Source organism: Ochotona princeps, chromosome 14 (assembly GCF_030435755.1).
Source record: "Ochotona princeps isolate mOchPri1 chromosome 14, mOchPri1.hap1, whole genome shotgun sequence".
In the NCBI taxonomy this organism is placed as follows: Eukaryota; Metazoa; Chordata; class Mammalia; order Lagomorpha; family Ochotonidae; genus Ochotona; species Ochotona princeps.
The window spans coordinates 45,139,644-45,162,259 of NC_080845.1; the positions used below are offsets into that span (position 1 = coordinate 45,139,644).

At 36.9% G+C, this 22,616-nt stretch overlaps 1 protein-coding gene across 1 annotated transcript in view; it reads right to left on the reverse strand.

Moving 5' to 3' along the window:
- Nucleotides 1–22,616, reverse strand: part of CNTLN (centlein) — a 269,496-nt gene that overhangs the window by 18,703 nt on the left and 228,177 nt on the right. Inside the window, exons 21-24 of the mRNA XM_058672438.1 lie at nt 22,334–22,460; nt 21,210–21,347; nt 20,698–20,883; nt 685–870 (exon numbers count right to left, since the gene is read on the reverse strand). Coding sequence (XP_058528421.1) covers nt 685–870; nt 20,698–20,883; nt 21,210–21,347; nt 22,334–22,460 — 637 coding nt within the window. The remainder of the gene's footprint in view (nt 1–684; nt 871–20,697; nt 20,884–21,209; nt 21,348–22,333; nt 22,461–22,616) is intronic.

Consider the following 22,616-nt stretch of genomic DNA (forward strand, 5'->3'; position numbering starts at 1 on the left):
TCTTTAATTATGATATTTGTGACTGAAGTCCAGAAGCAATACCCTCCGGAAGTTTCTGTGACCCCTGAGTGTGCTGAGATTCTAATGGTTATGTGATAGTGACCATTACAAACATGCAGTTCCTCAGGACATGTGATGTTATGCAAGACCATATACACGTGCATATAAATTCACTCATACAAGGATGTTTCATCTAATTTAAAGCTCTCAATATGTTCTCAATACTATGTTGATCAATACTACCTTTAAATTTAGCTAGAGAAGTCAACAGCTTTACCTTTAAAAAAATCTCTCATCATAGGAGGAAACATCTTTAATCAACTGTGACTACGGTTAACCAACTCCATTCAAACCACCTTAACTAAAATACTGCTTCTCAGATACATAATATCATTAACCAAATTAAAGAAAACAGAGAAGACAGGGTAGGATAACTGACTGACTAACAAACAAGCAATTCAGAAGTTGTGCAGTATCAGCCTACTTTTATATTACACAATTCTCTCTAAAGGTTTTGTGAACTGGTTAATACTAAATATACTCCTCTCATGGGCAACTTATCTTCATTAGTGAATCTTCACTAATATTATCTTAAAGATGAGATTCTAAGGTCTGTAATCAAGATATGGATTGAAACTCAATGAGCAAGGAGATCTTTACTAACACATACTTAAATGATCTTACCTCTTCATCTTCTGTGTCTAATATTTCCTCCAGATCTGACCGTGAGATGTTCAGGATAGAAGCTGCCAAGGTCTGGGCTTTATGGGTTGAGGTTTTGCAAGTAACTCTGTTTCTCTGCATTTTTTTAAGCTCTCTGATTTGTCGCCTTGTCATATGGACATCTTTTTGTAACTCTTTCACTAAAGCCTGCAACATATTGGAAAGAACTTAGGCTCATGTGGAAGTCATAAGGACAAAGCAGTGAGGACATAACAATGTGAAGACACAAGAAATCAATTTTTGTTAAGATTACTCTGATTTTACAATGTAATGGAATACTTTTTACTTATTGTCAGTATGAAACAAAAAGTAAGAGAAAAAGAAAACAAGAAAGAAAAAGTCCTATTGAAGTGATGAATTAAGCAAACTTAACCAAAGCTTGCCCTATAATACACTAAGCTGACAGGCGGGTCAAATGAGGCTTGCAGCCACTGGGCTACTTTAATCATGCCAGAGCACTATTATTCCCATTAGTTGATCTGATGTCAAGAGTTAGATCTATTTGTTATTAAACCTGGATGTACTCATTGAGAATTAACTGCTATATACAGCATGTTACACTCTTGAATAATAATAGGACTTCCATTTCTGCTTTGGTTTATATTTACTCTTTTTTCATTTTCTTCTACTTGCCATGTCATGATCATTTTCTTCTATCACAAAGTTAAGCTTGTTACTTTAAGGAGAGGAATATTCTATTGTAAAAATTTGGGAAAAATAATCAGGAAGTTGCTAGGAAGGCAGGAGGGGTGCTTCTAAATTCTGCTAGCCCAGAATCCAATCCAGCTCTCCAACACGTGTGGTAGGACCCAATCCTTCTAGCCATCATTGCAGCCTCCCAGGAAACTGGCATCTTGAGCAAAGCCAGGACTCCACCCAGACATTATGATGTGAGATGTGGGTATGCCAACCATGGATGTTAACTGTTGGAAGAATGTTGTCTCCAAGTCCAACGTATTTAAAGTACAAAATTCAAAGAAATTTAATATACACATATGAAAGTATCTAAACATAAATATTATTCCAAGGTAATTACTTTGATTTGATTGCTTCATCTGCCAGCAAGCTTTTATCTGATCCTATTGTCTCACCGTTTCCACTAAAAAGTCGCAATTATTTTACACTTAGATAAGTCTTGATTATAGTGTTTCATGACGTTTTACAAATAAAAATCTTGGGCAAGCTTGGCTAACCTACACCCAGATCAAAATAAAGATTTCCATTACTCCAAAGAGTTTGCCTGTGTCCTTTTCTAGTCACTCTCCGGATTGAGAAACTAGAGTTTTGGTTTTCCTTTCATTGCGTTTCCCTGGTGATCTGTGACTTTGTATGTCACTGCTGGGCATTTGAAAAAAACACGAGTGATGTCCTTCTCTAAGGTTTTATTCAGATTATTGCCATTGTATGAGTTTCTTACATGTCCTGGAATTTTAAAAAAGAAAAGATTTATTTATTTATAAGGTGGAATTGCAGAGAAAGAAGAAGACAAAGAGAGATTTTTCCATTCCCTCTATCACTCCCCAAATGGCTGTAACAGTCAGGGGTGGGTCAGGCTGAAACCAGGAGCCTGGAATTCCATCTACACCTCCCACGTGAGTGCAGGTACCCAAACATTTGGGTCACCTTCTGCTGTTTCCCTAGGCACATTAGTAGGGAGTTGGATTGTAAATGTAGCATCTAGGACTTGAACCAGAGCCCATACTGGTTGCTGGCAATAGAGGTGGCAGCTTTATCCACTCTGTCACAGTATCAGCCCCTATATGCTGGATTTTAAGAACTATCACTTATATGGAGTGCAAATATTGTTTCCTATTTCATATTTCCTTGTACTTTCGTCACTTGCTTGATGAGCTTAGGCTTTATGGTTTGATGTTTTTAGTATATATTCCTTGTGATTTTGGTTCATATGCAAAACCCAAACCAAACCAATATTGTCAACACTTGTGTTGAGAAAATAGTTCTCCTACATTTTATTCTAGACATTTTTTTTTAAGTTTTCAGGTCTGTTTGTCCAAATCCACTTTTAGTTAGATTTTGTAAATAGTGACAATAGAGGATTGAACTCCCTGTTTAACAAGTGGGTATTCAGTTTCCCAGCGCTATGTATTGAAGATGCTGTCTAGTCCCTTTAGATACTTACTCCTGATGGCTTGTCCTAAATCAGCAGAGCACCATGCATGTATAGGTTTATTTATGAGCTCTCTATTCTATCAGTTCACATGTCCTGTTTTGTTCTGCTATCACACTGTCCTACCCACTTCAGTTTCATAATACAGTTTCAAATCAGAAATTATGATTTGTCCAAGTCTGCTCCTCTTGATCAAAACTGCTTTGTTAACTCAGTTAACAAAGATTTCATATTCTAGTTTTGTTCTAGATCTGTGAAAAAATGTCACTGGAAGTTGGGTAAGAATCCCATCGTGCTAGAGATTACTGTGGGAAACACGAAACTCGAACAAATATTTATGTTCCTGATCCATAACATACCTTTCCTCCTATATGAATGCTTCCATCAATGCCTCGCACTTTTCAATGGACAGGTTTTTCAACTACTTGCTCTATCTATTCCTGATTTCTAAATCGTTTTTTGGGGAAGGAGGGCACTATTTCATATTGTAAAAAATGTGGATTTATTTTTTTTGTTTAAAAAGGTAGGGTAAGGTGAGAGATTGAGAGAGCTTTCATTTGCTGGTTATTCAAATGTCTGCAACAGGTAGCACTGAGGTTTTTACAATTGGCAGCTATTGTGTTGAGGTACATTCCTTCAACACTTAATCTCTTGATGTTTTAACATGAAAGAATGCTGAATTTTGTTTAAAAATTCTGTATCTATTTAAGAGACCTTATGATTTTTATTCTCCATTTTGTTACAGAGGAATATCACATTTACCAGGTTTATACACGCTGAAATCATCCTTGCATCCCAGGGATAAAACCCACCTGATCACTGTGGGAAATTTGAGGGAGTAGTGAATTCAGTCTGTTAATACTTTTTGGACACTTTTTAAAATGAAAAGTTATTGATTTTTTCCCTTTGTTAATCACGGGCATAGTGTGTTCTAGTTCTTTGAGGCATAAATTTATGTTGTTTGGACAGTTTTTCTCATATGGATATTCATAGCTGTAATCTTCCCTCTAAAAAATGTTTTCACTGCATCCTGCATGTTTTGATACGTCATCCTCCCATGTTCATTGGCCTCCAGATCTTTCAGACTCCCTTTTGATTTCTTCTTTGACCTGCTTTGCTGCACAGGAATATGTTGCTTAATTTTATATATTTGTAATGTTTCCTATTTCTTTCATTTAATGATTACTATTTTTATATTACTATAGTCATAAAAGATATGTCATGACTTTAATCCTATTGGAATTTGCTATGATTTGCTTTATAGCCTAACATCTGATCTAACACGAAGAATGTTTGTGTTCACCTGAGAAAAATATGTGTTCTGCTGCTACTAGTTCTGTATATTTCTGTTAGATTCATTTGGTACCTCATTTGCACAGAATATCTTCTTCAACCCTTAATTTTCAGTCTTTGTGGATATTTAAATCAAAATGAATCTCTGGTGGACTGGATCTTGTTTCCTTGTGTGTTTGTTTTAACTATTTTGGCCATTCTATGTCCTTTTTTTTTTTTTTTTACCAATAAATTGAATATATTTAAAGTAATTATCAGTAGGTGAAAATTTGCTGTTTCCATTTTGTTTTATTTTGGTTGTTTTGTATTTTCCTTGATCTCGCTTCCTCTCTTGCTAATTTCCTTTGTGACCGGATGACTTTTTGTGTTGTTATGTTTTGATTTCTTTCATCTGTCTTGCCAAAGATCTTTCCTTTGAGCTCACCAATAGATTTTCTCACAAAATTGTATCGTTATAACTTTACACTTCAGGTTGGTAACAACTTAACTTTGCATGCAGTATCTTTTTAATTCCTTTTCCCATACTTTTTTTTTAGTTTATTGGTAATTACAATTTATATATTTTTATTGCATTTCCAATATGAAATTACCATCATTAGCTTATATACTTTTAAAAAAATCCCTTTTCTATCAATTAAAAGCGATTTATGCGATATCATTACAATATTAGGGAATTCTGGTCTTGAAAGCAAATTCAGGTTTTACTAATAAGAATCATTCATCTCAAGTTGCAGAATTCTCATTGACATTAATATGTCAGGTCTAGTGGCCATGAATCCCCTCCACTTTACTTGGGAAGAGTCTTCATCCCCTCTTCATTTGTCATAGCATTTTTGTTAAGATCTTTGTCCTTTCTACATTTCCAATATACTGTCACACATGATCCACTGACAGTCTTATGGGAGCTCCTTTTCTTGTGGAGGCTTGGAGCGTGATGAATCATTTTTCTCTTGGTCCTTTCAAACTTCTTTGAGCTTGGGCAATCAAAAACAATGTGAATTATAGACTTTGGGATCTTTGGTCTGCATTTCCACTTTTCAACCCAAATTTGTGAATTTTTCAGTCATTATTTCTTTAAAAGACTTTCTGTACCTCTCTCTCTTTTTTTTTTCCTGAATTTCCCATAACACATTGTTGTTTGATGATCTCTCAAAAGTGTTGTAAGCTTCTTTCAGTCTTTTCCTGGTTGGATACTTCCAAATTACTTGTCAATGAGTTTAATAAATTTCTCTTTATTAAGATTAATTTATTGGAAAGGCAGAGACATTGAAAGAGGTATTACAGTGACTGGTTCATTCCCTAAATGGCTGTGTCAGCCAGAGTGGGCCAGGCTGAAGCTAGGAGCCAGAAACTCCATCCTGGTATTCCATATGGAGGGCAGAGCAAAAGTTTTTAGGCCTCCTTCCACAGCCTTTCCACGTACGTAGGAAGCTAAATGGGAAGCAGAGCAGCCAGAAGTTGGAACCCTACTGGAATGCAGGAGGCATTTTAATCCAGAATGTGACAAAGCCAGACCACATTGGAAAAAATTTTTTGCTTGATTGAGCATGCTGTTGAAGTTCTTGATTGATTTTTTGTTTTGTTATAATGGTCTTCATCTCTAGGATTTCTTCTCTTTTAAAAAATGATTTCTACTTCTTTGTTGAACCTTTCATTTTGCTCATGTATTGCTTTGCTAATTTCATCCAGTTTTCTTAAGTATTTCAATGCATTTCACTAAATTTCTTTAAGAGGAGTAATCTCAATACTTTTTTATTCAGTTCAATTCCTTAGAGTCATTATTGGAGTTTTATTTGTTTTCTTTGATGGTGTTAGTTTCGTTGACTCTTCATGATTTTTCTATCCATGAATGGATGTCTATAAATTTTAAGAAGAGACCATTTCTTCTAGTGTTCCTGGGTTCAGTTTATCAGGGATAGGTTTTTACCAGTAAGTCTGTACACAGGTATTAGACATACCAGCAGGTAACATTGTAGATAAAGCAGTGTTTGCTGTTCGGTTCTCTAATTAGGCAGAACAAGGTTCTCTGTTTGGGCAGAGCTGCTTCTCATATTCTGTAGTCAAGCAAGACCACCAGCTGGACATTGTAGTCACACAGGGTCACTGTCTGGACTCCTTGATTGTCTCTAGTTGGGCAGCATTATATCCTATACCATTTATGGCCACTTTGGCCCAGCGCTATAGGCTGGGCTTCACAATCATTCCCAACAAGTGGGACTCAGGCTGTGTGCCTTTGTCAAGAGTTATTGCTGACTAGACTCTGCATTAAGGTTTGCCACACTAGGCTTCAAGACCAGGTAGGGATACCAGTTGTACCTTGTGGCAGTGTACGGTCACTGCCTGGTTCTCTTCTGCCTGGTGGGGCTCTGCATTTGCTCTTTCGTTGCATGGGGTTTTCAGTAAGTCCTCTGTTAAGGCTGACTGTAGACTGTGCCCTGTAGTTGAGTGTGGCTGTGCATGATCAGCTTGGATTACTGTTTTATGATCTGACAGTGTCAGTGACTGGGCTCCCCATCCAGCCCTAAGCACAGGTTGTGCTCAGCAAATGAGCAGGGCTACAAGCTGGACTCCAGAACCAGGAAGGTTTATAGGTAGGGATCCTACCCAGTGAACCCTAGCCAGATGGTACCAGGGATGCCCCCATGGTTACAGTCAACAGTTTTGGTCCCTGCCTCGGTGAGTCTGTACGCTGGGCTTCAAGGCTGGACATGGCTGCTTTTCAAGCTCACTAAGTAAACAGGGCCAGAGGCCATGCTTTCCAGTTAGTCAGGGTTGCCAGCTTGGCTCTCTGCTCATGCAAATCCTTATCAAATTTACTTCCAAAGGAAAAAAAAATGCATTACAGACATAGTTTAAGATTCCTATGCACCCCTCCCTAATTCCATTTCCTTTGTTTTCTTTCTCTAGCACACTGAATTGAAAATTGAGTTTTGACTGAATTCCAGAGATTTTTATATTCTCACTTTTCATTTTGAAATAGTTTATGAATTCACTTTTTATTTCCATCTTAACCCAAATCACAGAGGAGTTTGGAATTTCTAAGTGCATAAAAAACTTCTGGTTGCTTACTTGGTTAAATCATATTTATATTACAGCATGTTCAAAGTAGACAACCAAAACTATTTTTTTCTTTTTTAAGCTTGTTGAAATTTGTGGCTTTTAACAAAGGCAGTTTCTGTGACTGCTACACAGGGTTTTAAAAGAAAGTATCCTTATTTACATTTTTCTACTTAAATTATTGATTTCTGAGTACACCATAAATTAGATGTACTACAGAGTAATAAATATATCTATGGATTCATGAATTTGTTTCCCCATCCAATTTTGCCTTAAATGTTGCAATTTCATGAAGATTCATGATTCTTACATTTTATTTCAAACTATTATGTCCTATTTAAATAATTCTTTTTATCCTTCCTGACGATTTCAAGTTTTAATTTTTTTGCATAAGATTTATTTGAACTGGCCAGTAAGAATATAGAGTTGGGAAGAGTTAGGTTCTTAGGAATCAATACAATTCAACTCCACGATATCACATTGTTAATATTTTTAAAAATCTTTTGGATAACTATCTTTAGTTGCACTTTTTTTTTCTACACAAGCTCATAGTCTCTCTTTAAAAACATGTATTTCAGTTTCATCACACACATAGTTACTATATAATTATTAAATTATATAATTACTACATAATTACTAAATAGTATATTTGACTTCAAAAAAATCATTTAGTTCTTTTTTATTAGAAAGGCAAAGTGACAGAGAAGAAGAGACATACAGAGATCTAACTGGTTCACTCCCAAAAATTTTCAACAATTGGGGCGATGACAGGCTGAAGCCAGGAGCCCGAAATCCCAGCCATGTCTTCTACGTGGGTGGTGGGAATCCCCAAGTACCAAGGCCATCTTCTTGCCTTCTCAGGCCCATTAGCCAAGAGGTGGATTGCAAGCAGAGCATCTGGGTACACTAACAAGCACTCTGATACAGGATGCTAGCATGGCAGGTCAACAGCTTAACTTAGTGTACCACAAAGCAGGCCAGGTCATCTAAACATTCGCATTGCTCTTTCTATAGTAAACTATTACCTTCATGGTCTTTTTCTTTTACTTTAATTTTATTACGTAAAGAGACAAATTTTAAGTGTCTATAATTTTTGGTTATAGTGTAATAATATGTAGCAAATCTCTATAGCTTGCTCAACTTGCTTGACTGAACCCATATGCTTACTGATGAATTGTTTTCTCTGCTTTATTCATCTCCTGTCCAATCTATTGTGTCTAGGAATATGACTAGTTTAAGTTAAAATCACACAGTATTTTTATTTCTGCCATCCAAAGTACTACAGTTCCTTCTTTTTAAAGGTTGAGTAGCATTCTATAGCATAAAAATATCTATGTTTACACACATCTATCTACCTATCTATCTATCTATCTATAATTTCTTTACAAGTTATCCATTGAGCAGTTCATGAGCCTTTGTGCTCCCTGTATTTTGCCTGTTGAGAATTATACTGACATAGACATCAATCATAATATATATTTAAGACCCTAATTTTAATTCTTCTCAATGAGATACCCAGAATGCAGAATGTTGAATCGTGATAGTTCTGTTTTTCAAATACTAGTTTCCATAGTTTCTTTACAATTATGTATTTCTTAAACATTTTTTATTGGAAATATCAGATTTATAGAGAAAAGGAAACACAGAGAGAAAGATCTTCCATCCACTGGTTCACTCCTCAGTGGCTGCAGCAGCCAGAGCTGAGCTGATCTGAAGCCAACAGCCAGGAGCTTCTTCTAGGTCTCCCATGTGGATGTGTGGCAGCCAGGACCTTCTTCCAGGTATCCATCATGGGTGCAGGGTCCCAAGGCTTTCAGCCATTCTCCACTGCTTTCCCAGGCCACAAGCAGGGAGCTGGAAGGGAAGTGGAGCAGCTGGGATACAAACCAGTGCCCATATGAGATCCCCGCACATGAAGGGCAATGACTTCACTAGGTCTCTGCACTGGGTCCACAATTATGTATTTCTAAGAAGAGTGTATAAAGGATACAATTTCTCCACATCCTGATCTACAATTGCTGCCTTTTTAAAAGTTTGATACTAGTCATCCTGATAAGTGTGGAATGTAATCTCTGTGGTTTTGACTTGTATCTCCTTGATGATGAATGACACTGATATTATTCTTCCTTTAGGGAATTGTGTATTCAAGCCCTTAGCTTGTGTTTGTACATGCTACAAAGCTCCAATAGCAATTATTGTATGATTGGCACAGATATAAAAACAGACACATACAGATATACCAAGCAATACAAGCGAACATAGAGCCTATAAACATGCCCATGTACATGCATTCAACTGATCTTCAAAAAAAAAAAAAAAGGATCCAAGAATACAGAGTGGGGAAAGCACAATCTCAATCTCTTCAAACTGGTACTTGCAAAAATAAATAAACCAATGGGGCTAAGAAAATCTGATATACACATGCAAAAGAATGAAACTGAATTAATAATTTCATACCCTATATATAAGCAAAAAAGAAATGGGTTAAAATGTAAATCTAAGAACAGAACCCATGAAACACTGAGGAGGAAAGACAGGGGAAAGCTCTGTGAGACTGGTCTGGGCAAAATTTTTGAATGTGATACCATGACCACAAGCAACCTAAACAAAACAAAAATGGATTATATCAAACTAAACCCTTTTGCACACTGAAGGAAAAAAATCAAGAAAGTGAAAGATCAACCTACGAAATGGGAAAAGAAACCACACAAAATACTTTAAAAAGCTTGTGAAGTCGGCACTGTGGTGCAGCACGCTAAGATACAGCCTGCACCAATACCCCATATCGGAGCACCAGTTTTTGTTTTAGCTGCTGTGTTTTGGATCTTTCTCTCTTTTCCCAGGCTGATGTACCTGGAAAAAGCAGCAAAGGACAACTCAGGTACTTGAATCCCTGCCACCCAAGTAGGAGACGTAGGTTAAATTCAGGCTTCCTGCTCGCTGATGGAGCAAAAAATGTCCTGGAGCAACAGCTGAAGAGGAAGACATGAGACCAATACAAAGGTAGAAGCAAGAGATGATGATAGCCTAGTTGCATCAAGACTGTAGAGATGGTGGCAGAGAGAATTTTGGACTCATTTCCAAATCATGGAAGACAGGAGAGGATTTGGCAATGGATTAGAACTGCTCAGGCAGTTATCAAGAAAATACAAATAAAACACACTTTGAGGTTCTACTTAACTCCAATAAGATTGGCCTACATTCAGAATTATCCCACAATTGGGAATCCCACTTCGGGGAATATATCCAAAGAAAATGGTATCTGCACATGAGAAAGTGACCGGTAATACTATATGCACAGCAGCACAATCTGTAATAGAAAAAACATAGAAACAACCCACATGCCTGTAGAAAGAGGAATAAATAAGGAAACGTTAGTATTTCTACTCTATAGAATGCTACTCAACCATTAAAAAAAAATGAAATCCTACCCTTTGCAAAAAAATGATCCCAACTGGAGACTATTATGCTCAGTAAAATAAGCCAATCTAAAACAAAAACAAATATCATACGTTCTCTGATGTAAGGCAAACTTCATGCAAAATATAAGATCAATAGATATACAAGTAAACATGTATATACATACATTCATCAAGAGGAAACTAACATACCGAGAAGAGAAAACAGAGTATAGTATGCATCTAACACCTGAATAAAAGATGGACTCCAAGTGAAATTATTAAATATATCTTGACAGTAGGATACTGAACTTTCTACCATTATCTATATGTACAATGTCATGATACACTTAAATTTTGGAATGATGGACTTGTGACTTTGTTGAAAGACTATATGTAGCACATTAATATAGGGGGAAACAGTGTGGTGGGTAGAGGATGGGAAGGATGGAAGGGGAAATCCTTGAGCCTAAGGAACTATATCATGAAAGATAAAATTAAAAAAATTTCACTAGAACCATTTAAGTATAAGCCAGATTAACAACAACAAATAGAATGTGAGCGAAAAGGATGAACAAAGATGATTGCAAATTTGGGACCTGACCGTCTTGAAAACTGGAGAATTGTTTAAGGAAACTTTCAGCTTGAATAAAAGGGAAAATACAGTAAGATTATCAGATAGTGCCAAGAGTCAGTTAAGGTGCTCTTGGGTGTTAACTTGATTAATACTATTAAAACTATGAAAGGAAATTGAAAGAGTTGAGGATATCCTCAAAAAGTCACCATGAAATAACAGCAGTCACACTGCACAATGAATGAAGTGAGGATCCAGTGAGAAGAAAGGCAGTAAGCATAAAAAAGTAGTATAGTAAATGAATTTGAGGTTGCCAACAGGTAAAACAATTTTTGTGCTGTGAGTTCAAGAACTGGTAGCCAGGGGCCCGGTACGGTAGCCTAGTGGCTGAAGTCCTTGTCTTGCATGCACCAGGATCCCACATTGCTGCTGGTTCATATTCCAGCTACTCCACTTCCCTTCCAGTTCCCTGCTTGTGGCCTGGGAAAGCAGTGGAGGACAGCCCAAATCCTTGGGACCTTGAAGGCATGTGGGAGACTAGAAGAAGCTCCTGGCTCCTGGCTTTAGATCAGCTTAGCTCCGGCCATTTCAATCACTTGGGGAGTGAACCAGTAGATGAAAGATATCTCTCTTTGTCTCTCCTTCTCTCTGGGAATCTCACTTTCCAATAAAAATAAATAAATCTTAAAAAAAACCCAAATAGTTAAAGAAATGGAGACTTGAAGTTTTATAGTTATTAGTATAGTAATGAGGTCAAGAGTAATATCTCTTTATTTTTGTACAGGTTATTTGCTTACTTGCTTATTGGGAAATGCAGAGTTATGAAGAGAAGGAGAGACAGAGAGAAAGATCTTCCATTCACTGGTTCACTCCTAAAATGGCTGCAGTGGCTGCAACTGAGCCGATCCAAACCCAGGGACCAAGAGCTTCTTCTGGGTCTACAACATGGGTGCAGGGTCCCAAGGCTTTGGGCCATCAACTGCTGCTTTTCCAGGCCACAAGCAGGGAGCTGGATGGGAAGTGAAGCAGCCAGAACATAAAGCAGCACCCATAAGGGATGTCTGTGCTTGGAGGTGGGGGATTAACCAGTTGAGCCATCACAACATCTCCAAGACAGTACATTTCTGTTATTTGGGAGTATACACTACCAAACACATTTTAATTTTCCCTTTGATACTCTGAAAATTTATGTGTTGATGACTACAGAGTCTGTTCAAACAGATCAATAATGCTTGCTGGCAATTCCAGAAACTGACCTTGTGAAAGTCAGGTGAAATTTCAAGGTAATCTGGCCCCACCTCATCAGCCTAACCCAAGGTTTTATAACATAATGCAATGCAATACAGGCACAAATCACTAAGGATAAGGCAAGCATAGACTCAAGTCTGAGTGGGCTGCATCCTGATTAAAAAGACACTGGAATCTCTTAACATAATATTTTCCTCTTTCAGATCTCAGCAAAGTAACATTCTGTAGCTACTGAGTTATACAGAACATCTGGCTATCCCCTCTCCATGTTAGAGTTCAGCCATCAAATATGTTTTTCAAGGAACGGTATTAGCATCGGAGACACTGTGTTATCAGATCTGAAAGCAGCTTGAACACCTATCTAGTCCTGACTTGCAATTAACCATGTCCTTGTATAGCCCAATCTCCCTTGTGCACTCCTTAAGAGTCTCAAACTGCCTCACCAAGCAGGAATATCATTCCTGAGACCCGCTGTTCTGTGATCTTTCTCATATAGCAGTAGATGAAACTGTCTCTTTCCTTCAGTCTCAAAAAGTGTCAAAATCATAATTGTGATTTGGCATTTTTGAAATGGATTAAACTTGCAGTAAAGCAGATGACAATTTTTCACTATGTAGAATTGTTTCTTTCATTGCAGGATATTTAATGTATCTGAATCTTGGGCACTGAATACTAATAGCATATCCCAAATATTAAGACGATCAATAACACCTACATTTATTACAAATGCTTGCTAAGATGTTTAGAACTACTTAGTTAAGAATCATAGATCAGATGTATGATGGTGGAACTAGTCATTGGAAATAGAATATGGGATAATTAAGTCTAAAGTATTGTGTGATACACATTCATGTGAAAAATCATAGCAGAATTGTTTCCTAGAGAAAGACTTTAATACCAAGCTAAACTGTATGACTGGCATTATGCAATGAGACAGAAAAAGATTTGGAGGGGTTATTGTTCCAATCAGCATCTGAAACTGAAGGTGTCCCTACAAATTTTTTAAACATGGATGACGAATATTAGAATTATAGGAACCACACACAGGTACAATTCAAGTGTCACAGAGAAAAAGGTACTTCAATTACATGGAACAAACCAATCTGGCAGGCTAATAGTGAGCAGCACTGTTATTAAATCATATACACTCTATATGATTTGGGGAGGTGGGGCTGGAGTTGTAGGACAGTGGGTTAAGCTGTACCCTGCAATGCCATCATCATTCCCATTCAGGCATCAGTTTGTGTTCTGACTGCTCCACTTCCAATCCAGCTCTTGCTAATAGCCTGAGAGATTTGGAAGAAGCTCCTAGCATGTGGCTTCCTGCTTTAGCCTGGTCCAGCACTGGCTGATGTGGCTATTGAACAAAGGATGAAAGATCTCTACTTCTCTCTGTATGTCACTGTGACGCTGACTTTCAAATGAACGAGTGAATCATTGTTTAAACACTGCATTAAGTTGCTTCTTGAGATTCCCACATATTACGTAGGAGCAACTGGTTCTCAATCTAAGCTTCTTGCTTGTGTGTACCCTTTCAGTGAGAAGGTAATCATCTAAGCAGCTGGGTTCTGGGCATCCACATGCAACACCAGACTGAGTTCCAGGATTCTGGATTTCGTGTGATTCAACCATGGCTGTTGTTGGCTTTTAGAGAAAGAATATTTGGCTCAATCTACCTCTGTTCCAAATAAAATAAACATAAATAAGTAAGAACCTTTTAAATAATGAAGGAAAATAAAAAACAAAATGCACTTACACATTAGCAAATGCTGTTATTTTGAAGAAATATATATCTCCTAACCTCCAAATACTCATTTTCTCTTCTAAAATGACAGACTTACAGTAGAACTTTCACTGATTTAAGCTCATTGAAATGTTTTACCCTCCTATGTAACATAGTAAATTTTCCACTCTCAAACACGGGTACTTTAAAAAGTTCATGAGAAAATGAAATTAAGGAACTGGTGCAATAGCTCAGTGTCTAAATCCTCACCTTATAAGCACTGGGATCCCATATGGGGGCCAGTTTGTGTCCTGGCTGATCTGTTTTCCTTCCAGCTCTCTGTTTTTGGTCTGGGAAATAGTGGAAGACAGCCCAAAGCCTTGGGACCCTGCACCCGTGTGGGAGACCCAGAAGAGCACCTGCCTTCTGGCTTCAGATTGGCTCAGCTCTGGCCACTGTGGTCACTTAGGAGTAGACCAGCAGAGGGAAATTTTTTCTATCTTTCTGTAAATCTGCTTTTCTAATAAAAATAAATAGATCTTTTAAAAAATGAAATTAAAAGATAAGTTTATTGGCCATGGCATTGTGGTGTAGTAGGTTGAGCTTCCACTAGCGATGCAGACATCTCAAAAGAGAGTGCTGGTTTGAGGTCTGGTTTTTCCCCCAGCCCACCTGTTTGCTGAGGCCCTTGGGAAGAGAGCAGAAGAATACAGGGCTGATGCGACTCATGCAGAAGACGAGGATGGAGTTCCTGGCTCTTGACTTCACTGTAGACCCAACTGGGTGTTTTAGGCACCTGAGGAGTGAACTCAAGATCTCTCTCCCCCAATTTGTGCCCCTTCTCTCCACAATTAACCTTTCAAATAGATAAATTCATATTCTTACAAAACAAATACATTAAAACATCTAAGGATGTTTTTCAAAATAAGAATACTTTCTTGGATGTACACCTCAACCACAGCTACTTTGTTTAAATAACAGAATTGATTATAACCAGCCAACAACATCGGTTGAGAAATAAAAAAAACTATTCCATTTCAATTTTACTAAATTTGGTTGTCCTGTTTTTCAATTGACTGTTTTCTGCATTTGTTAATACTTTTCCAGTCTTTACCAATAAAACCTGTGTTAGCTAGCTATTTACAGTTCTGACTTTCATTGAATCATTATGGATTGATTAGACTTTTCTCAATAAGATTAGATTGTGAAGAAGGAGATCATGGTCTAATCAAATTATCTGAGTCACCAGTACTATCATAGATTTCTTGCCTTAATACATCTTCTTGACAGCTAGTTAAACAGCTTTATTGAGATAGAATTTGCATGCTTGAAGTTCACTCAGTTAACGTAAAGCAATTTTATTAGGAAAGTTTTCTGAAACCACTATAATTTTCCTTTTCTGTATAAGAGGGTGAAAAGAGATAATTTAAGTTGAATTGCATCACAAAACTATTTAAACATATTTATGAAAGCGTACCAATGCCAAAGTGTTCACTATTACATATGTAAAAATGAAACTGTAATGGTCCACAAATATTTTCACTAAAAAAGCAAGTAACTTATATGATGAAAACGTTTTACTAAGTCTTATCAAGCAAGTACATATTGATAATGAAACTACTTAAGCTTTGAACTAAATATTGTTCTTTGGCTGGTATTTATTTCATAGTTAACCAAAAAATAGAGGCATTGATAAGATAGAACTTGGCATGTGACTCATATACAAACGTATTAATAAGTCTGTATATCACGGCTGAGTCAAACTGAACAAATACTTCCAGAAATTTCCCTAGTGTGTTTTATTCACTTATTAGGGGAATTCATAGCCTCAGCTCTGCCACATATATCCAGCCCAGATGCTCCAAACACTTGATTTCACCCTAGGGCAAAATTCCATATTCAAGACTAGATCTAGAACAGATGGCCACTCCACCTCTCCTTTAATCTGGTTGTATCCTATGAATAAATGAAAAGACTAAGGGGAACACATATTCCACAACAGGGCCAGAACAAACATTATTACTATTAATTTTACTAATAATATTTATTAAGTACTTATGTGTACATGATATCCTAATATACCATGTATAGAATGAGTCCTGAGATGCACAATGTCCCATGTAAATACAGTGTGCACTCTTTAACAGTGCTCATTAAGGAATGTGCACATCCTGGCTTCCATTGAGTTTTCCTTCTGAGCAGTGATTACATCTTGCAGCAGATATGAAACTAATTCCTCCAGAACTTGATGAGTTCTATTATATGCCAGTACTCTGAGGATAAGAAACGATACTGGTCCTGCCTGCAAGTTAGCTAAAACCTTATGTGAAGCAAAAATATACACAAGAGTTAGGATTATGTTACTTTATGTGATACATACAAAAATGTTTAGGACATAAATAAGAATCACACTACTACTACTATATTATTACTACTACTGGTTGATAACTAGATAGCACTTTCAGCATAACAGACACTGTAGTGAGTCTTATCTGTAATGACTTATCAAAATCTTCACCTTTGATATGCCCCATTTTTACCCTCAGATAGGGAAAGAGAAATGAGGCAGAGAGGATTAAGTCACATGCCTGAGGATCACTGGAGCTGTAAGCAGCAGGGTTGGGCTCCGTACTCTTGACCACAGAGTTCAGGGAGAGATTCATAGAAGAGAGAGGCACTGAGATAAATCTGAAGAGAAATTGGGGCAGGGCCTATGGGGTGGCAAGGCAAACCTGAGAAGACAGATATAATTCCAATATAGATGAACACTGGCGAGTAGAGGGAGAAAGAAAATTAGATCTGAGCAGAACAGTGTCCAATTATGGAAGGTTTTAAGCCTTTAAAATGGTAGTAACCTGGACCTAACACTAGGATTTGGGAATTAACTGGTGGTATGTTGCCTCAGATAAGTACCATGCAAGCATGTCTGACTAATTCCAGGATCATCTGTACAAGGAAGAGAATGATGACCATTTCTACGACCTGGCTATCCAGTCTCTGCCAAAGTTTATTACTTGAGTATTTATTTGATGGCTGCCCTCAATTAGAGAACTGCATTAGCAGTGGTGGTGCCAGTACCAACTATATATTGGCCTTAAAAGAAGAAGAACTAATGTCAGATTACCACTAGAAGTTGAGAACTATAAAGTCTGGTTCAACTGTTCTGCATTTTATTCTAATACAACAGAATTAGATCATTCTAATACAGAATTTAGATAATCTAAATTACTAAACTGAAAAAATGAAGTCTAAAAATTCCAAAAGTACTAAAGATATTTTAACCATGTTCTTCTCCATTATATAATTTTTAAAATGTCATTCAAATTAAAAAGCCATAAAACCATAGAAATTTTGAATTAAACTAATCAGTCATCTACATTTTAAATTGTTACCAATATGAAGGATCAATACAAATGTCACCCTTGAATCATTAGAGTTCAGACACCATTTCATCTTTAAGTTTCATCCATATCATCGGATGTAAATCAAAAATTTTAATTTTTGACATAGAATTTTTGCTATTCTATGTGTAGAGATACACTCACTTACTTATCTTGCATACGAAATTTCACCAAGTGCAGAGTAGTCAGAGATCTTTCAGTCATAAAATCATTTTTCTATTAGAAAAACATTTGGTTCTCACTTGCCCTTCTTTAGAAAAATGCCATATTCAAAAGAGTAATTCAGGAAAGAACAATTGGCATTTTAAACCAAATCTTATGATTATCTTCCTTATTTAACATGCTGGCTAAAAATTCAACAAATAAACCCCCAAGTTGAATTTAAAACGAAATAAAGGTTTATGAAGCTAATAGTTGTAACAATAATGTTTCTACATAATGAACAAAACAATGGCAATATTCAGCGACCGTGTTCATCAGAAGTTGAGCTCTGAGATGATTCAACAAGCATTTGGAAGAAAACAATGTAAATCAGGAAAAAGCACATTATACTTACTAAAATAAATGTTCTATATAATCCTCTAGGGCCCTCAGAGGCAAGCATGACTGGGTTAACTTCATACCAACTCAAACCATTGTTAAAGGAAATAAACTTTTTTATTTTACTTATCTTGTACATATTTTCCAAAATGTGTAAACTCCCATGGTATCTATGATTCCCAAAGAAACAAAGTAAGGAATTTTCTCCAAAAAAGGCTACAAATAACCATGGCAAAAAAATCTTGTAGGCTCCTGTCTTTAGGGAAACAGAGAATTTAGCATTATAGATAAGTCAGTTATTTACAAACTTGCATTCAGCCTACAAACCCAGAAATGTTATGTCTTATAAATAAAATCAATACCCCACAAGACTGAGCAAAATTCTATTGTATGTTGAGCAGCACATCTTCTCTATCACGAGCATATAAGAGGCAGACTACTGACCTTTCTATAGACAGAAAACACAATAAGAACTGATTTGAGAAGACTGAGACATTAACAGCTATACAACATGACACTTTTAATTCAGCAAATTGTTATGGCAGAGTCTAAATAAATGAGGTGAATGATGAAGGCACCGTTTGAAAGAGAAGACAATAAGCGGTCATGAAATTATATTCTATTGATGAAAATATTTTTCTGTGTGTAAATAAGTAGCTATTGCTATGACACATCACTTTTTTAAAAAAAATTATTTATTTTTACTTGAAAGGCAGGTTTACAGAGAGAAGGAGACAGAGAAAGATCTTTCATCCACTGGTTCACTCCCCAAATGGCTGCAATGACCAGAGTTGAACTGATTTGAATCTAGGAGCCTCTTCCAGGTCTCCTGTGCAGGTGCAGAGTTCCAAACACATGGGCCATTCTCTGTTGCTTTCCCAGACCATGAACAGGGAGCTGGTTGGGAACTGGAGCTGCTGAGACATGAACTGACACTCCTAATGGGATGCTAGACCTTGAAGGTGTAGGATTAGCCTTTTGAGCCACAGTGACAGCTCCAAAACATCAATTTTTTGAACAAAATAGATCATCTGATGGAAAATGTCATATAAAGAGCTTAACCTCATCCAAGATCAGGGAAGACAAAGAATATGGCAATTTCTGAAGAAAGTTACTTTGCACTACAGTTAATCTGTGTGCGTGTTTCCTTCTTAAGGGACCAAAAACTTCCGTGAAAAGTTCACATTCTTCATGCACATTTCATGTGATTAGTTACTGACCCTCCACACTAAGTCCATTTTTTCGCCAGGTGCCACAGTACATGTTGTAGAAGTGGAGGTGCATATTGTCCTGGTTTCTTAAAGAATTCACCTTGGTGTAGCTCGTGGCAACAGATCTGTTTTTTTTTTTTTTTTTTTTTTTTGACTATACTACAAAGAACAAAATGCACTAGACAGAGTTGAAAACAACTCACAGGAGGATTAACGGGGCAGAACAGCAGCCAGCCCCCAGCCCTCTGTGCCAGCGTCTATGAACCCAGAGCCACTCCTCAGTTCTCCCAGCGACAAGAAGCGGGGCGGTGCTGCCTGACTGATAAGGTCTGAACACAGACCAGAAGTCGCGGAGTTCCTCGGGAAGGCTTTCCAACAAGCTACGTGGCCGAGTGCCCCTCTGCCTTCCTGCTCAGCTTTGGTGATCCTAAGCTTTCCCATTTTTCTTCAGCTTTCTGAATATTTTCCAGATGGTCCACACTACTGGTACCTAAATCTATCTTTGTTCTAAGTCATTTATTTGTCTCTTTTCTGCTCATTCCATGGTCTGATAGTCTGTGGACTGAAATTCAGATATCTCCTAGCATCACAGAACATGGAATGAATTTCTCTTTGTTGTTGCTTGGATGCTTTTCTTCTCAATCAGAAGCTGGAGACGACAGCGCTGTAATAAAGCAAGCTACTGCTTACAGCTCCAGCATCCCACACTAGAGTGCTGGTTCATATCCTAGCTGCCCATTTCCAATCCAGGTCCCAGCTAATGTGCCAATTTGCATACTTGGGCACTTGCCCCCACAAATGGGGTTCAAGGTTGCAGCCATCTGGAGAGTGAAAGAGCAGATGAAAGATATCTGTCTCCTTCTTCTGATCCCTCACTCTGTGCCTTTCAAATAAATCAATCTGTTCACTTAATTTTCACTTTCTTAAAAGGTAGTGAGAGAGAGAATGAGGCAAACAAAGATTTTTCAGTTGCTGTTTCACTTCTGAAATTGCTTGTGATTGCCAGGCCTGGGCCAGGTCAAAGCCAGGAACCCAGAAACTAAATTGGGCCACTGCTTGGATGACTTTGAAAATGCAAACACAGTGTAAATGATTTAGTTCCCTCATCTTCTATATGTCTTGAGAACCAAATTACTATAATTTCATCCTGAAGGCAAACTTCAGTCTATTATGAAAAACATTAATGAACAGAACAGTAAAATGTTATGTTCAAACCATAAAAACAAGTCTTTAGTAAGGAAATTTCCAGCTATGCCACAAGTAGAACAGGAAAAGATGTGTTGTGCATCAGGAAATCAGACAGAAACTTTGTAAGAGTACGCCCCAAATCCTCTAAAGGAGACCACTGCTGACTTTGCTTGAAGTAAAATACACTACGGTAAAGCACAGAGTAGCTCGAACCTTGACGAACACGGTGAACTCTTGCACTGTCTCGTTGGCTATCAGCAGTTTCTTCTGCACCCCTTCAAGGACCTGCTCGCTCTGCACTGCTAATCCTTGCAGCTGCTTAGACGCTGCGGCTTCAATTTCTGCCATTGCAGATTCGGTCTCACTGATTTTCGATGCCAGGATAGTAAGCCTGAGATCCTGCAGAAGACCAACAATCAAAAAAATTCATTAAACAGTTTTCAAAGGGCTAATTTTGCATATAAATCAAAGGAAAGGGTTTTATCACTCTAGTCTGCGTTTGTTTTTATTTTGATGAAATTAATGATTTTTTTTGTTTTCTTTAATACAGGATTATCTGTAATGTTAATCAAATTCTTGGTATTTCATGTAGAGATCCAATTTTTTTGTAATTATGTAATTATGTAAAATGCTTAAGTTTGTGGGAGAAAAAAACTGAACAACATTCCAGCTGAGGAAGACATCAATAAGTCCCATCTCTAGGCTGAAATATCCTATACACATACCTTTTTCTCTAATTCCTCTTTAGTTTTCTGGCACATCTGTTCATACTGTGATTTTTCTTTTACAGCAATAGTAAGTCTTTGCTTTAGTGAATCAATTGATATCTTTTTGCTGGAGCATTCTTCAGTTAATGTCTTTACCTACAATAAAAGCGCAAAGGTAATGTTGAACGGTCGAGGCATCACAATAGTGTACTATAGTTTCAAAAGAAAATCAATCAGAGAATGCAGGAGTCTAGTTTTGCTTATTTCCTCATAGACAATATCAAAATTTAAGTAGCTCCACTACTAAAATGAAACCTAAAAACTCAGATCAACAAAAATTGCACAAGATACAAATATTTGTAACAGAGTAATAAACAATGACTTTTTCAGTTTAAAAGTCACTGAAGATATTTGATTACTCATACAAAGATCCTGAAGTTGTATCTGAAATGACTGTTATAGCAGAAAATGTGCAAAGTTTAAATTACTTTTAAAAATCATTATAATTTATATGCATATATGATGCAGAAGGAAAGCCTGCACGCATCTGTCATCTTCTAGTAGCTCTGCTCTGTTAAGTATGTTGGCACCCACAGCTACCTACATTTTTACCTTCAACAAAGAAGGCAAGAGACACGCTTTCTCACAAGTACGCGGCACTTAATAAATGTCAAGGTACAAGCTGCTTTATGAGTTGCAAAAATAGTACCTTTAATTTTTTAAGCAAATATATACTGAATTAAGTATATACAAGTAAAGTGTGCACATTTTAAAGAACTTCTGGGAGTCCGATTTCATGCAGAAATATAATCTTGATTTCATCATTGTATAGCACTACATATAGTAAAATGTTGAATAGAAGAGGTAAGTACTCTTGAAATATTAAAGATTTTAAAAATTAAAATTGATTTTCTCTCCCTAGGCTGGATACAAACAGTAACAAATGTGTAGCTCTGTTATCTGTGAGATTCTAGAGTCTTGAATTTAAAAGAAATGTATTTCCAGAAAAAATAGGGTAAATTTTCAAGTATGAATGTACAGGCTGTGTGTCTTTTCCGTATTTATTAGCACTGAATATTGTAATTAATAAACAAAAATAAAGGGAGGTGAGCTTTAGTATAAGTGAACACAAAAATTGACACCTTTTTTTCAAGATTTTCCAACATTTCATTAAAACTCTCAGTATTTTCTGAATGTACTTTCTGCCGGAATTTCAAGTCTTCTATCAGATGTCTTTTCATAGCTATGTCCCTCTCCATTCGAGATATCCTTGAAAGGAAGAAAAAGATGTTACCAAGAGTTTACAAAGATATTTTAAGAGCAATGATATCTCACATACATCCAGTGTTATACTTACTGACAGCTTTTAAATGTCTTTTGACATTAATGGAATTATAAGTTAGTAAATTATACTTGATAAAATCA